Consider the following 16,899-nt stretch of genomic DNA (forward strand, 5'->3'; position numbering starts at 1 on the left):
AATGCGCTTTGAGGTCTGGATGTGCTTTTGTGCAAAAGGTTTCTTGCGCAAAAACCCTGTAGTGTAGACAAAGCCCTACTGTCCACTCAGGCTTCTCGTCCCAGTCTCCTTCCCCAGCAAGTCCTCACCCATTTGGACTGCCTATCCCAGTCCCATGTCTTCTCCTCTAGTCCCCTGGTCAGTCTTTCCCCAACCCCCTTTCTGCATCTGATTTCAGTTTCCTCTAAAAGTTCAGAGTCCATGCTAAAAACTGGGCTGGCAATTGTACAGTTTCGTATTTGCCTGCAAATTACTTAGCAATTTCTCATTTACTGTAAACTAATATGTATGTTGAGGGTTCTACTCTTTGGTGATTCTTTCTTATTGTTTGCTTATTTGCTATTAATATTGAATATGTAAAATTTAATGTGAATCTGAGCAGTGTTTATGTTGACTTGCTTTTGTTACTTCAGCACCTGCTGGATTCAGCACTTGCTGAATAATGATTTAGTCATAACATTGAGTCCTCATGGACAAGAATTGGCTTCAAAGCTGTAAGATGTATCTGTACAGTCACTGATATGTTTATTCTACTATTGCCTAAAATAACCTATATTTCTTGTAATTCACATGACAGTCACATCAGAAGTAAGTCTGCTGGGGTTCCTGTTTTGGGCTGGCTCATCAAACCAAAGAAAAAAGCTGCCAATTCAATCTAACTGTATTTCCTGCCCCCATCCCAATTACATAAAAAACAAATGAAAACCGAGATAAACGCAATGTAAAAGAGCATCACAGGAGTCGAACTGCACCAAAAAAAGTGCTATCTCCATCCAATGATATTTTGGCCCTTCTCCGTGGTATTGTAAGTTGAAGTTCATCCCCTTTTTCTAATTTTGCAATGCCTGGAAAAGAATTTGACATATCTTTAAAACAGGTATTTTATATATGGTAATATTCCAATAGACTGAACTCAGAGAGTATATTTTGTATTACCTAAACAAATTATTTGTAATAAAAAAAAGATATAATTCAATCCAATCTTGCAATCTTTACTCAGGCAAAACTCACATTTAAATTCATCTATAATTTGGACCTTACATTTGAATATCACTTCCTAATCATTATATTCTGATCTTAAAGAACTACTGCCACCATTCAGAAAAGTTACCATAATCACAATACATTGCCTTGTATTAGTCTTACATTTCTTGTCTTCTAATTGGTGATTACTAAGACATTTCTGTGCAAATTTTTTTCCTTTCTAATTAGCTCCCTGCTACGTGTCATTTAGCAAATGTACAATCCTATGACCATGCCCTAGAACAGCTTTTATTGTGGTGAACTGTGCTGCCATCTACTGTATTCATTTATGCTGAAGTGCATTGCGTATCACACCCTTGAGTACAAGATAAATAGACAGACGAAAATATTCTTACAGAGAACTTGCAAAACAATGATGGGGAAAAAAGTCTAGAGAATAAAGATAATTAAAAGAGAATTGGTAAAATAGTTTGACTGGCTGCAAAAATGGTTCTTTAAATCCTGCCCGGATAGCACACCATAGTTTATAGCACACAACAGACTTCTGGAGCTCTGCTAATATAAAAAGCTTTAATTCTGTACAGGTGTGAATATCTTGATTTATTTGTATGCAATATTTCTGATGGGACTGTCAAACATGCTCCACTTTGGTCTAACCATGTTTTCACTTATGACAATAAGACAAGACTCCAGTCATCTTTATTAGAAGCATAAAGTCAGGCTGATACTGAGTGCTTTAACCTAGAGATGCCCAAGTCCATATCTGATTGACTAAAGCAGAACAGAGATGCCAAAAATGGCTACTGCCGTATCTAAATGCATATTTTGGACATCTGAAAATGGACTCGTAAGAATTATATTAGCTATATAATAAAATTGCACACCAACAAAAATATGCCATGCTTTTATAGGCAAGGTGATTTCTGAATCAACTATATTTTCATTAGGTCTCAGAGGAGTAGCTGTGTTAGTCTGTAACATAAAAACACTCAAACAATGAGCTTTCGTGGGCACAACCCACTTCTTCAGACAAGTGGAATAAAACGCACAGAAACCCGAGTCATGCATCACCACAAATTGTATTGGGTACAGCTTTCTTATAGAAAAAGAAGGATAAAAACTCATACTTACCAGCAGTATAGCAAGAATTATTAGGATGAGAAAGAGGCATATTTTGGATGCAACGAAATAATGTCACCAAACTGAGATCATCACCAAAAACATGAGCTTTTTTTCTTTGTATTAGATGTCCCATAGCAAATGTTGCATCTGTATATAATACCTGAAGAACAAAAAAGAAACGAAAACTTCAGACATAAGGGCTACATCTACATTGGCATCCCTTTCCGGAAAAGGGATGCTAATATGACGAGTATAAGGGCTTATTTTCCGGAGAATCGCGTCTAGACTGGCGCTTTTCTCCGGCTTATCCCCAAGCTGGAAAAAAGCGTCAGCCATGTAAATGCAAATGCCGCGGGGGATATTTAAATCCCCCGCAGATTTGCAATTCCGAAGTGTCTAATCTGCATCCCTTTTCCGGAAAAGGGGTGCAGTGTAGACACAGCCAATGTGCATTACATATTCCCAGTGAAAGTACAATATTAAAGCGAAGTGAATATTCTTACCTGACCATATATGAAAAAATAACCTGCTTCTTTGACCAATATTTTATTTCCTTGCTCTTCCAGAGCTGTTCCTCTTTTAAAGCTAAGAAGCCATGGAACAATGCTTGAATCATCTAAAAGAAAGAAAAATGTATGGTAAAAAAATTAAAAGTAAGTAGTTCCTTCTAGTTTCCTTTGGTCAAAATTCAAAAACAATACTGATCTTTGAAAAAAAGCACAGTTTAGAGAAGGGGATTTTCACATTTAAATGCGGAAGAGATTAGGGGGAATTATCCAGTCCCAAAATTCTTTTTTTTTTTTTGTAACAGCATTGTATTAATCAAAATACCACTAAATACCACTTATTGGTTAGCCTGGTGTTTGAGTAGAAAATATGTGGAAAGTATTGTTACCTTTTTGCTCAATGTTACTTGTGCTATCAGCAATCAATTGCAAACAGGCCTGTAGCACTGAAAAGAAAAAAAAAGAACGCTCCTTTGTAATCAAAGAAAACAAGTGAGGGAATATAATTAGAAGAATAGTTTAAGATCCTGGGAGGGTAAAAATAAAATCTACACATGAGGGAAACACTCTTATTCGCACTATGTGGAACCATTTCTTCTTGTGGCAGATATTTGTCAAATGTGCAGAACAGCCACCAGATTTTCACATTAAAGAGTACTGGAGAAATTCATAAATGAGTTTAGATGCTTTGGCTCCTTCAACTTAGTTACATTTCTATCTGAACCCCTATTGTCAGTTGTGATGGATGTTGGTCTTTCAAAGGATTTTTGTAGCAATTGCAAGAGGTTTTTAGTTTCACATAATAGCGAAAGAAAAAGTCAGTGTGAATATGAATTCATTTCATATTACATTCCTAAAAGAGTGAGATAAAACAATGGGATTTTAATGAAATTGCCTAATCATGAAAGAGGTAATAACAAATGTTTATAAAATAAAGTGTTGCAGTTACAGCTATAAAACTTAGTACTTGCCAAAACTTATCCATTGCTTTAAAGCTTTAACATTGCATGCTTTGGATAGAAATACATGATACAAATTTAGTCATAGAAATGTAAGCAATATTGTGGCATTTGTATAACAGGCAAATACAATTTAAGGCACCTTAAAGAAATCTCCCACAGATAAGTACCTGGAATCATAATTTCAGAAAATTGTATTACCTAAGCACAGATATCAGTTAAGCCTTATGCTTTACTGTTACTTTCAAACTATAACGGTATTACATAAAAAAGTCAATAAAAAGAAACAAAGAAAAAATTCCTAATATGTTCAATCTCACTTCCTGAAGCACATAATCTGTGAGCAAATTCTGCCACCCTTACTGCTACTGCTCCACAAGCAGTCCTATTTAAAACAAAAACAAAAACCAAAAAAACTAAAATGTTATAGCCAATTGCTTAACTATCTTTTTGGTTTGATATTGAAATTACTCAAGAGACCAAATAACCAATCTTAGTCAAAATTATTAGTCAAAGACAAAGCAGTATAATGCAGAAAAGAGAATTAATACAGTACTGATTTGGAGAGCAGAGTCTTGCAGCATTTAATTTTGCTCTGAAATGAGGTAGTCAAGATTAGCTGTATACACAGTATTGCTGTTTAAAAGTTATACAACATTTTATATGTCAACCAAGACTTAACTTGCCTATCAGCTTTTTGCCATGTTTTCTGTTTCAGCTTGTTCCTTTCCCATCTTTGTCTTGGATGCCACAATCCAGGCACCAACTGGCATGAAAACTCTTCCTACATATACCAGGATACAATACTAATACAATATATCTTATCTCTGACAGGCTTTGTATTTGCCTGTGCCAAAAGTTTTGCAAAGTGTTGTGGGATATACACTTTAGCATGGGTAGAACAAGAGTATATAGCGTTTTAGGGAAAGCATAACGCTGCTGAGTTAACACAACTACTCAGTGTTCATAAACAATATAATGTATACAATAGTAACATCAATTTGAAATAATATGGTGTTTGTAATACATATTAAGGTGGTGTGCACTATGTTATCATGCATATGCTAGCTAACATTGCCAGCAGGACTACTAGAAGTCTAAGGGTATGGCTACACTAGCCACCCTAGTTCGAACTAGGATGGCTAATGTAGTCATTCGAACTTTCAAATGAAGCCTGGGATTTACATATCCCAGCTTCATTTGCATGTTCCTGGATGCTGCCATTTTTAAATGCCCAGTAGCTTGAACTACCTGCCTGCAGCTACACGCAGCACGGACTAGGTAGTTTGAATTAACACTCTTCATTCAAACTACCGTTACTCATTGCAGGAGGAGTGCCGAACTAGGGTGGCTAGTATAGCCATACACTAAGATACTAATAATCATAAGAGGCACAGAAAATTTGGCCTCATAGTCTATGGAATATCAGAACATTTGGCCCTGTATTCTATGGAATATCAGATATATTTAGAATTTTTTAAATTCTTACAAGAATGAAAAGCTTAAGGGCTTAAAAAAAATCCCTGCCCTTCTCACATGGAAAAAAAACCCTGGGTAAACTTCTCCTTACTTCTTCTCTCATAATAAAAGCACTTCACTGAAAGAGAAGCTTTTCAAATACAAGCAAAATACAATTTCCTGGTAGTGCACAGCAGTGTCAAAGAGGAAATATCAGCCTCTTATAAAAGGCATTATAATTAATTCATTCTTCTCTTTAAGATCTGAATTCCTTATGACTGAGCCACATTATCTATTCACTAGCGCCCAAACTGAGTGCAGATTACACATTTCTTTCTAGCCTTCAGAAAAATCAGATACTTCTTGAATAGGTAACTTTCTTTTAAAGGACTGAGACAAGATCTGGTGTCAGATGTGTGGTCCTGCTTCTTTTGCTGCTAATTCTGGTGATGTTTGCAGCAATTTTTTGTGTGAGTGTGTGTAAAATACACAGGACCAGATACTCAACTGGTATGAATCAGCCTAACTCCATTAGCTTTAATTGAACTATGCTTATGTGCACCTGCTGAAGATTTGGCCTTGTATTTTTATTACTACCACCTCACAAAACTACTCATCATTGTAGGACACTACCATGTAATTATTAAAGCAGTAATAACTTAAATGTTTGATATCATCTGAGAAACTTTTTCATAATAAAAATACCCGAATATTATCAAACATAATGTATTACTAATTATAACCACTACAGAAAACCCATCTGTTTGTTTAAATCTTTTTGTGCATCTAGATGATAATGATTACATCTCTTGGAATATAACCATTTACCTTTTATAAGGAGAGACAACAGATTATAAAGTTTTGTTCACTGGTGCTAAAGCAAATGCTAATTAGCAATCTGAATCTCTTATTTAAAAACACAAATTAAACCACAGCAGTATCCAAGAAAACAAAGTCTATTTCAGAACTATGAAAAGCAGCAGTTTTTTGAAACCTTTTTGAAATGTAGGAGCAACAGGTCACAATCCAGCAAAATACTTTGCTTTGCTATATTTAATGAGACTACTCACATGTTTAAAGTTGAGCAGCTGTTTAAATATTTTGCTGAATCAGGGTCATAAGGAGTAAGATTACTACTTGTTAAAACAGGAAATAAGGAAGAAAACTATTTCCTCTAGGACCTCAGCAACACGTTAGTTCCACTAAGAACTGATTGTCAATCTATTTCAAAAAGGAGCTACGGCTTACTCAAAATGCAATGCCAAACACAAAATGAACAAATAGTAACTATAATAGTGAATTGGAATGAGTAAAAAATCCTTGTTTGAACACCCAAAATTCTGAAAATTCAGATCATTGTTCCAACTTTGTGGGTCACGCCATTTTCTAAAATATAATAATTAATAATGTCACCATGATTACGACAGTAAGGTAATCTAAAAATGTATTATACTATCCAAGGAAAACAGATTACATCCTCATGACAACAGCACACATTGCACCTGCAGCATTTGATAATCTTTTAGGACCCCATTCAGAAAAGAGCTGTTCTTCTCGTAATGTAAGTTTTTCTAACTTGTACACCTCCAGGAGAAAATGTTATAGAAACCAAGTGTCAGAATGTAATGTCTCTTCCCTAAGCTAAACAGACACTTCTGAAGTTACAGACTTCAGATGCATTAACAAACCACAGACAGAACTTAAAAGGATGTGGCCTGTCCAGCTGAGCAATGCATGCTTATTTTCCAAAACACCAGAAAGGGCTGCCCTGCCAGTCTAGTGCAAGCTGCTGCTTTTGCAACATGTTTTTTACACATGGGACTGCAGACTAGCTTAGTGTATACATCTATACATGATCAGAGACTTTATATTAATATTATCACATCCCCTCCCACAACGATTTTACATAACCTTATTTACAGTCACCTGTGTCCTATAAGTTGAGACCTAACCTTACAATATGTTAATTCTTGAAGAAATTTTAAAGCGTGAATGCCTAAAGTTAGGTACATATGGCGGAATCATGGTACTAATTAAAAGTGGCCTGAGGTGCAAAACTCTGAGAATTCACAAATGTCAAAGACTTGGTAACATTCAGTAACTTTGAAAAAAAACTATTAATGTAGATGCCTAAACACGACTTTAGGACACAATTTAGGCATGTCTTAGGTAACCCAAGTTTGAAAACACTGGCATTAGTTCGCTAGGTATCTGTGAACAGATGCTATGTTAAAAGGATTTCAACACACCCCTCCTTTCTTGCATGGGCCTCATGTATTTTCAGTGGACTTTCTGAAACATGCCTTAATACTGTATAATTCCACACAAAGTGGAGTCTTCTTTCTTTCCTCCCATTTTTCTTCCAGGAGCTGCTTGCTTTATTTTTCATCTGTAGAAGGGAATGATGGAATAGCCATGTATAATTCAAATGTATATTTTTAAAACTGGTTAATCTGGCATTTAGGACTATAAATAATTTAGATATATAAACTAGCAAAGACAGCATAAACCCTGTATAAAGACAGTTAGTTCAGTTATATTTAGGAATGTGACGCAGAGCTAATGAATATTCCCAAAATATTCGTTGCTCTTAATAGAGTGACCATTACTGTGGCGTGTTCCACATAATAAGTGATTTGCTATGTAATTTACCCCAAATATTTTATGCACATATTATTTGCACTTTAGAATGTTTTTGTTTTATAAAGGGACAGCTTACTTTTGAATAACTATTTTGGAGTGCCCATAATTTCACATAATATGCATAATATTGGTTCATCCAGGCAGTAAATTGGATCTCTCATGTTGAAATGCATGTCCTGGATTAAGTCCCTTCATGCTCTGTGGTCGAGGAAGAGTTGGTTCCTCTTTGACTTACACTGCTGTCAGCAGAAACAAACTCCATTTCTTTCTCAGATAAGAAGGAGAACTTCTTGAGAACTGCACCCACCTTTCCATAGCATCTGCAAAAAGAGTGGGCATCCTTATAATCTGCTGTGGACATTGGCTATGTCTACACTATAAAGGATTTTTTTTGGAAAAATAGCCGTTTTTTCTGAAAAAAAATGTCCACATTGCAATCATGTCCTTTCGGAAACAAAAATCGAAAGAACAGAGTGGTTTTTCCAAAATTGGTAAACCTCTTTCTACGAGGAAGAAGCCTTTTTCCGAAGGAGCTCTTCTGGAAAAAGGCATCTGTGGACAGGGAGAGGGAGTTCTTTGGAAAGAAGAGGAAAGAGGAAAAAGCACAGGTGCCCGGGTGACCACTCCATCCATAGTAATCGCAGCTTAAATGTGAAATAACGTCCATTCAGTGTGGACCTTATCTTTCGAAAACGCAGATCGCTTTTTCGGTGCACTTTGGTAGGGTGGACGCTCCCTTTCGGAAGAAGTTTTTTCAGGAGATCTCTTCCAGAAAAGCTTCTTCCGAAAGAAGCCTGTAGTCTAGACATAGCCATTATGATAGTCACTCCCTTTTTTCTCTTGTGGAATGGGAAGGTAAGATTGACTACAGCAGGGTGGGTTTTTTCGCCTTCCCCACAACAGGTCTGGAAAACAGTGAGGAAGAGCAAGAGGGTTAGGTTATAATTAGGACACAGTGACTGTCATGGAAGTGATGGATTCCATTACTTCCTTTGACTGCTGACTTCTGTGGCAGCTGGCCCCCGGGTTAGCCATACCAGTGGCCCCACAGCCTGCCGCACCAGCTACTGCTCTGACAGTCAGACTGTCTGAGCAACAGTTCCAGGGGAGCAGCCACAGTTCAGTGACCCCCAGCAGCGGTCCCCAGTGCACCTGGAGGGCATCCCCAGCAGTTGATGCCACTGGCCCCAGACAAGGCAGCAGCTCTCTCCCCCCAGAGAGGCCCAGAGCAGCAGCCCCCAAACTAAGATTTAGTCAGGGGCATTTATAGTACAAGTGATAGACAGGTTACAGGTGGAGAATTTTTGTTTCTGGTCCATGACTTGTCCATGTTTTGTATTAAAAATACCCATGACTAAATGGTAGCTTTTGTTATAATGTCACAACTTAGCATACAAAACTCTTAGCAGATGCTATAGAAGGGATTTGGTTGGGAAAAGGAAAAAGTCATTCCTTATCAGAGTTGAGAAAGTGGGGTTGGAGCTCCTGTGTCAAATGGTGGGGAGCCAACCCTTTCTTTTCATAGCTCCTACAAGTAGAGAGTGGCTAAGGCACAGCTGTGGGACAGCAGGGACCAGGATGAGGAGTATGTGGAAAACAGTAAGCTGTGAACCCAGTGTACCCAGATATTATATGTGAATACAGCTGTGGCCTAATTAAAACCATATTTGTTACCACCTGTCTTTTTTCTGGTAAGGCTGTTCTGGAATAGAGGAAACAGACAACAGGTAGCAACTAGTGTTAGCTAACACTGAAATTCGCATGCTGTTAATTATTTAGTCTGGACATGGGCATCTGCAGAAAAGGAGCTTGACAGTAGCTGGAGTGGCTTGTATAATATAATACGCTATTGTAGTGATGTTTGAATGAGTTGGAAATGTTCTGTGGCTAAAGGAAGGCCAAGACTTTTGTTATGGAAATGTCAGTACAGTTTGAACCTCTCTAGTCTAGTACCCTCAGGACCTGACCGATGCCAAACCAGAGAATTTACCAAACCACAGAAGGTCAATATTGTCTAGCAGTATTACCAACATTTCCACTGCTTACTAGGGTCTTAGAAGACATTTAGGAATAAATTAGAGCTAAATAACAGCACAGAATATTGAGAGCCAACACTGATGACTGCAAACAAACTTTATGGGACCATGGGAAACGTGGCTACACCCATGGTAAGTGGACATCTGTCTAGCTAAAATCATGCTGGACCATGGATATTGTTGGACTAGAGTGTGCTGGATTAGAGAGGTTCATCCTGTAGGTGCTTTTGTGACTTCTCAGTAAATATTTATACCACAGTAAATATTTGCTGTTAGTTCATGGAACAACCACGACAAACACACACAAAAACCACTTTACCAAAGCTTAAAATTACAGGAGCCTTGATTCTGATATCCCTTATTTTTCTCTGGTATCAAAGTTATTCTTGCGTCACACTGGTGGAAAGGAGATCAGACTCAGGCCTACACAGTGGATGTGAATGAAACCTTGGCACATATAGATAAATAATTTGGCCCAGATAATCAAAAACCACATTCTTGTTTCTGGACATCTGGGTTCCTGTATCTCCAGCAGAAAACATGTTGGCACAAAATGAATGAATGTAACCATGATGTTTAATATAGTGTTAGTTTCAGTTGTGCTGAAGACTCTATATTTTCCTCTGTCAGAAAGATAGATAGATACTGCTCTTTAAAAAAAGTGCTGTCATAAATGGTTTTATGATTTATCTGTCTGGATTCTAATTATATGTACTCTTTGCAGTTGTCTATTAATTCCCACTCAATGCAGCAATAGTTCTATCTGTGAGTGATAACCATAAGGCTATATTTGGAACAGTTGGTAGAAACAAACAATCCATTTGAGCTTTTAACTTCCAAAGGTACATGTTGTACTAGCACTGATGATTATATATTATAAAAAATAATAGTAGCATCTTCCAAAATGAGCTTTTAAAAGACCATAATTGTGATGTGCTCATTTTTGTTTCTCTCTTCATGGTAATCAAAACCCTACTGTATGGCCATTTTAACATGCAGAACTTCCAGCAAATGAAAAAAAAAAAAATTAAAACAGGAATTCCATGCACACAACTGCTGGATTGTGTATATGGGATGAATGATGTTACATACATTTCAGACATTTGGTTTTTTATATCTAAAATTAATAAAAAAAGGTTTGAACAAAATATTATCAAAACTAGATTCTTATTTAAAATACTGTTTTTATCTACTGCCTAATGAAGAGATATGTCAATAACACAACATTTTAGATTAAATTTTCTATCAACTATTAACTATTTTGTTAAACCAAGATAGTTATCAGTGAACAATGGGCAATGATCACATATGAGCTAAAGTAAATTGTGAGACCATTAGAAACTAATATATTCATAAAAATATTTTACTGTTAAGTTGCTTTAAGGCCTTGAACTAGTAAAGCACGTAAGCACATGCTTCACTTTAAGATTATGACTTCAAAATGAATGATGCATAATCCAGAGTTTGGTTCAGTACCTATAAGGATTGGGGAGGCACCAAAATGTGGGAGGACTTAAAGACTGAATCTGCAGTAACCCCCTTGCCATGACTAAATGTGAGATGATTCAGCACCATGAACACCACCATCCTTTCTGGTTATTCCCACCCCTCTGCCATAAGCCTATCTGCATTGATGTTTGTGAACCTTGCAGGGCCAAAACACTGGATCCAGGAACATAGAGTTTGTTAGTGAACACTGGCAAGCTGATGTCACCACAACATTGCATTCAAAACAGAAGAGAGATAATCCTATTAAGATGTGTCTCATTTCAGCATCTGCCTCATTTTGACCTCTTTCTAGAGAGATTTGTTTCAAAGTAGTTCCTTCTGGAGACTATGCAGACCTTTGGGACTGGAAAATGCACACAATATTCCTGGGAGCCACAAAAGGACGCAGTATACCAGGTTTTCAATTTGCTTCACCAATACTCAGTAACCTAAATTGTGGGGCCTCATTAGTGACATTTGTAGCAATAACTGACTCAGTATAATTTTTTCTTTTAAATCAGTTTTCATTTTATGATTCTATTCTCCATATTAGGCCAATTAAAAGTTATCTTTATTTAAGCTAACTTGAAACCAGAAGTGAGGACTGATAAATTGGGGATACTTGTGGGTGACTGATGACATGCGATAATTTGATGGGGCCGAAGAAAGAGCACTAAGTTTTCTTATACTTCAGATTTGTTCTGCATAGTACTCTTAAGATACAGCGTTCCTATCCAGTCACATCACTAAAACTCTTGTTTCATCATCTTGCAGCTTGATTACTGCAAGATCCTTTTTCAGGCCTTGACAAATGCAGTCCTGCCCCACTCAGATCCATTCAGAATCCTGCTACAAAGATATTTTTTCTAGCCTGTTGCTTTGACCAGTTCATCCCTCTTGTAGTTTCTCCACTGCTGTCCCTTTCTCTATTGCATTAAAAATATGCAATTTGACCTCACTTTCAAGGTCCTTCATAGTCTATGTCCACTCTACTCATCATTTTGCATTTGTTATCAAAATATCAGCTCCCACCTCTCATTGGCTAACAGTGCTCAAGCACTTTCTTGCTCTTGCTCCCATTCAGCCCCTCATGGTTTGGAGAGTCTCCCAATAAACATCCACAAAGAGATGTCATTATCCTTCACATTTTCCCTAAAACTCTCTTTTGGGATGAGGCATACCAAAAAACTGAACACGCATTTGGTGGCTGGTGTGCTGAGATCACAGCCTATCACACTGAGCAATACATTATTTCCTGGGTTCCCCATCTGTCTGGCTCCCTCTGCTGTCCCATGTTTTATACTTAGATTATAAGGTCTTTGGGGGCATAGACTGTCCTTTTGTTCTGTACAGAGCTTAGCACAGTGGGGTCCTGGTCTATGGCTGAGACCATGGTAATACAAAGAAAGACTAATAATAATTTGATTAAGGGTTTTATTAAACTGAAGACCTGATCCAAAGTCTAGTAAGCCAACTATAAAAATCCCATTGAATTCACAGGTTTTGGATTAGGTCCTCAGTAAACACAATATTTTCTTTTTGGGGACTCAAGGGAAAGTAATTGAATATACAGTATCTGGGCTTTAACCTGCTAAATGAAATTTCAGTTACACAAAACATCCCATTTTATTTAAAATGTGTTTCTGGCTGATCGCTTAAATTCTGACTTAGGGCTGATGTACATACAAATTGTCCTGATTTAATTAAATCAGTTACTGAATCAAATTAAACCAACTTCCAGTCAAACTAATTTAAGAGAGCATCCACATGAGGATTGCACTGATTTTATCAATTTACAAACCCCCTTTAGCTAAATTAAGGTAATACGGGGAGGTAAACAGGGTCTCTATTCAAATAAAAAGTGTGCTAACTCTGAGAACTATAGGGACAATGTTAGCACTCAATACACTTATATGCCTATTAATTTGATGGGTCATGAATAAACTTGAGAGCATAATAAAGCTTTAATCTTTCACCAATGGGAAAAACTATTCCATTAAAATCATAATATTAGAACTCATTTTGCTCAAGAATTTCTAAAGTTTTCCATGAAGCCTCAAATAGACTTAAAGCCATGAGAGAGTTAGTTCTAATATAACTTTTTCTAAACATCACCTTGTCAACACAGAAGCAGTTGTATTTTTAAAGGGGAATATTTGGAGCAAGTGACTAGTCTGGTGGGTTCTTCTTCTTCTGCCTCTTTTGACAGGTACCAAATTAGCTGTTCTCGGTAAAAACTTAAAACTTCCCCAAACAAAGCTGTGAAGCTGTTCCGCCACTTCTCTCTTTCATGCGGAAACTGGTAACTATTACAAGAAAAGTGACTTTATTAGGATCTAAAGAAAAAAACCTGCTGAACAGTTTAGAGTCGTGTGAATTTACTGCTCTGGACTGATTCACTAAGGAGAGATGACTGAATTATGAGGAGCAAGTTGGAATCATATCTAAAAACCTGCCTAAAGTTCAATGCTCAAAGTGCATTAGGCAAAGGATTAACAGTCCATTTGGGTCATTATGTTTCGAGTTACCACCATTAACTCTATAACAGTGGTGTACAGCAATGGGGGACACTGAATTGCTATTTCTTCCAGTTGAGAACGTAGGTCAAGCTCTGCCTTTTTCCTCTCCTTTCAAACCTATCCTCATGTCTCTCCAGTATCCACACATTTTCCTCCAGCAGTCCTACCCACCTTGTCACTTACCTATTTCTTCTGCAGGCAGAACGGACCTTCTCTCTCTGCTTCTGCCCCTACTCCAGCCTCTCTCTGCATCACCTTCACCTGGCTCAAAAACAGGGAGCCTGATTTCCTGACAATGACAAAAAAGGTTAGCGTGGGGAAAGCAGCTTCAAAGACTCATTTTAACAACCAAGAGTAGGTCTCAAAGGCCATTGTAACTCACCTGCCTAGCAGCGACTGCTGATAACTGCAAGGAAGAAGATAGGGCACCCTCTTTAAGCTCATCCTGGTGCTGGGGTGGCGGGATCCTTGCCTGGACTGTGTAGATCAGCTCGCTGCGGAGAGTTGCTAGTTCTGCTTGAAGTGTTAGAACATGGTAAAGACACACTGCTGCAAGAGAAGAGGACAGGAGCACTGCAAGGCACAGGAATGTAATCGAGAGGAGTCCTTTGCTGCCCGGAACAGCACCAGTGAGAGCGGGAGGAAAGGAGAGGGTGCCCTTCTGTTGAATGACATGCACACAGTCCACGGATTTCATCTCTGCTCTTTCCTTACTAAAGCCAGAGGGAATATTCAGCTCTGTCTCCTTCCAGGGGGTAATCCATTTAATCCATTTTGCCAGTTGCTGGCTGAAACTAAGGGCAGCCAAACTATTTGACCAAAATGTCCATGTCATTTCCTGTCATATGGAGCTGTTGATACAAACATTAAGTTTAATGAGCAGGGTAAGTGTCTAAGATTCAGGTTCCCTTAGCTTTCTTCTTTCTGTTGTGCATCTTGGTAATTATTATTCTCCCTCTTCAGCTGCTTGCTTAATCTGCCTTCCTCATTTCACTTTCAGCTATATATGTTTTTATGGCATCTTGCCCATTACTCTCTCCGGTTATCTTCATATCCAGATACAATTAAAACATATACTATCAGTAGTCTGAATCTTATCTAACAGTGCAGAAAACCTGTAAGACTTCCTGGTAAATAACTGTATCCTTTTGCAACCTAACAGAAAGTGGTCTCTAATAACAGAAATATAAAGTAGTTCTCAAGAATAGGGCATTTATGTCAGTGTGTGGGGTGCAGTCACGGAAGACCCTTTCATGGTGTCAAGTATCAGAGGGGTAGCCATGTTAGTCTGAATCTGCAAAAGCGGCGAGTAGTCCTGTGGCACCTTATAGACTAACGGAAGTGTTGGAGCATAAGCTTTCGTGGGCAAAGACATGCATCTGACGAAGTGGGTCTTTGCCCACGAAAGCTTATGCTCCAACACTTCCGTTAGTCTATAAGGTGCCACAGGACTCCTCGCCACTTTTGCAGAAGACCCTTTGGAACTGTTTCCCAGTGTGCTGATCATATCGTTGATACCTACCTTCTTGGTTTCTGGGGCTCCCTACCACCCTGTCTTGCTGGGCCAGATCTTCTAATCTCCCCTAGATAAGGCACAGAAATGGGGTTACCACTCCCTTGAAGAGCAATGCAGACACAACCACTTCATCTCTGGGAGGATGCAGTTTAGGGCACAGTACCCAGGGAACCAAGCCTCACAAAGGACCAAAATGCCAAATAAATCCATCTTTCTCTGTGTAAACTTCTTATACAGTGAAAGGTCATTCGGGTAAGCCCCCTTTATTAATAAAAGAAGCATATGCATACTGATCATTGTTACCCCAGGTAACAATTATTTACACTGGGCTTGATAATAAACATGCTTTTATTAAGAACAAACAGTAGCATTTCAGAGGTTGCAAGTGAAAACAGATCAAAGTGTTACAAAATTGAAATGAAAAAAAAAAACACATAGCTTGTTCTAATACATTAAAACTTATTGCAAACAGACTCTTACCCTAAAAAGTTGTTCATGTCCTAGACATAAGCTTCAGGTCTGAGACTCTTTTACTCTGACCTGGTGACTTCTCTTTGCTTAAATAGACTTTCCCCTGGGACTTCATCCATTCCCTCTTCCATGGAAAATTACCTGGTCAAAATGGAATCCCAGTACCAGGTGGTATGGTCACATGTCTTACTAATCCAACCACCTTTGGACTTAAAGAACAAACAAGGCTGTTTACAAATCATTCGGTTGATAACCCAGTCATTAGGACTTTAGGGATGGGGGCATCATTACTGGCTCTCATTAGCACATTTAAAACTGTAAACAGTCTCATCCTTCATATTTCTAACTTTACATCAAAGAATAATACATGCACCAAAATAGGTGATACAGATCTTGTAGACTGTAACATTAACATTTGTTCAAAGCATCTCTGAGTTATACATATTTATATTCAATAAGTCACTTTCATAAAACATGGGGGGAGGTGGAACTGCCGCAGTCAGTACATGAACTGACAGAATTTTATTATTATCCTATATTCTAAAAACAGAAAGTTATCCAAGTACAGGTAACAGAGCATTTCAATTCTGAAGTTGCAGGCTCAATCGAGGGAGTGACTTTTTGTTACAATTTAATAAATTTACTTATTGTGCTGCAGAGCTCAAGCATTTGGATGTGGGTTTAATCACAGATTGATATGAAGGTAATGGTAGAAAGGAAGTATGTAGACACTTCCATGAATTGGAAGAACTTGTTCTACTATGCATTCACTCTAGAAGGCAAAGATAATCTGCAGAATTTAAATCTGTCTGCTTAATTTGATTTTATAATCCAATGTGCTTATCTCTTCCTGTGGCCTGATTAATCCCTGCATCCATCTGAACTTTATGAGGATCTTAAAATGGGGTGAGGGGAAATCTAATGACAATAGAACCTCCAAGTTACAAACCCCAGTTTTATGAACTGACCAGCCAGCCACACACTTCATTTGGAACCAGAACTACACAATCACAGCTTCCTTTCTCTCCCCTTCTCTCCAAAAAATGGCATATACAGTACCATATTAAACGTAAACTACTAATGCATTAAAAAGAAAAACAGCATTTTTCTTCTGCGTAATAAAATTTCAAAGGTGTTTTAAGTCTTTGTTCAGTTGTA

At 37.8% G+C, this 16,899-nt stretch overlaps 1 protein-coding gene across 1 annotated transcript in view; it reads right to left on the minus strand.

The window, feature by feature from the left end:
- Nucleotides 1-534: 534 nt before the first annotated feature.
- The window catches only part of TNFSF13B (TNF superfamily member 13b), a 40,435-nt gene continuing 24,070 nt past the window's right edge, over nucleotides 535-16,899 (minus strand). The window contains exons 3-8 of the mRNA XM_075918727.1: nucleotides 14,137-14,605; nucleotides 13,938-14,043; nucleotides 3,041-3,097; nucleotides 2,649-2,761; nucleotides 2,155-2,305; nucleotides 535-884 (exon numbers count right to left, since the gene is read on the minus strand). Coding sequence (XP_075774842.1) covers nucleotides 772-884; nucleotides 2,155-2,305; nucleotides 2,649-2,761; nucleotides 3,041-3,097; nucleotides 13,938-14,043; nucleotides 14,137-14,589 — 993 coding nt within the window. The 5' untranslated portion in view covers nucleotides 14,590-14,605 and the 3' untranslated portion in view covers nucleotides 535-771. The remainder of the gene's footprint in view (nucleotides 885-2,154; nucleotides 2,306-2,648; nucleotides 2,762-3,040; nucleotides 3,098-13,937; nucleotides 14,044-14,136; nucleotides 14,606-16,899) is intronic.

This window comes from Pelodiscus sinensis, chromosome 1, assembly GCF_052426305.1.
Source record: "Pelodiscus sinensis isolate ZL-2025 chromosome 1, ASM5242630v1, whole genome shotgun sequence".
Classification (NCBI taxonomy): domain Eukaryota; kingdom Metazoa; phylum Chordata; order Testudines; family Trionychidae; genus Pelodiscus; species Pelodiscus sinensis.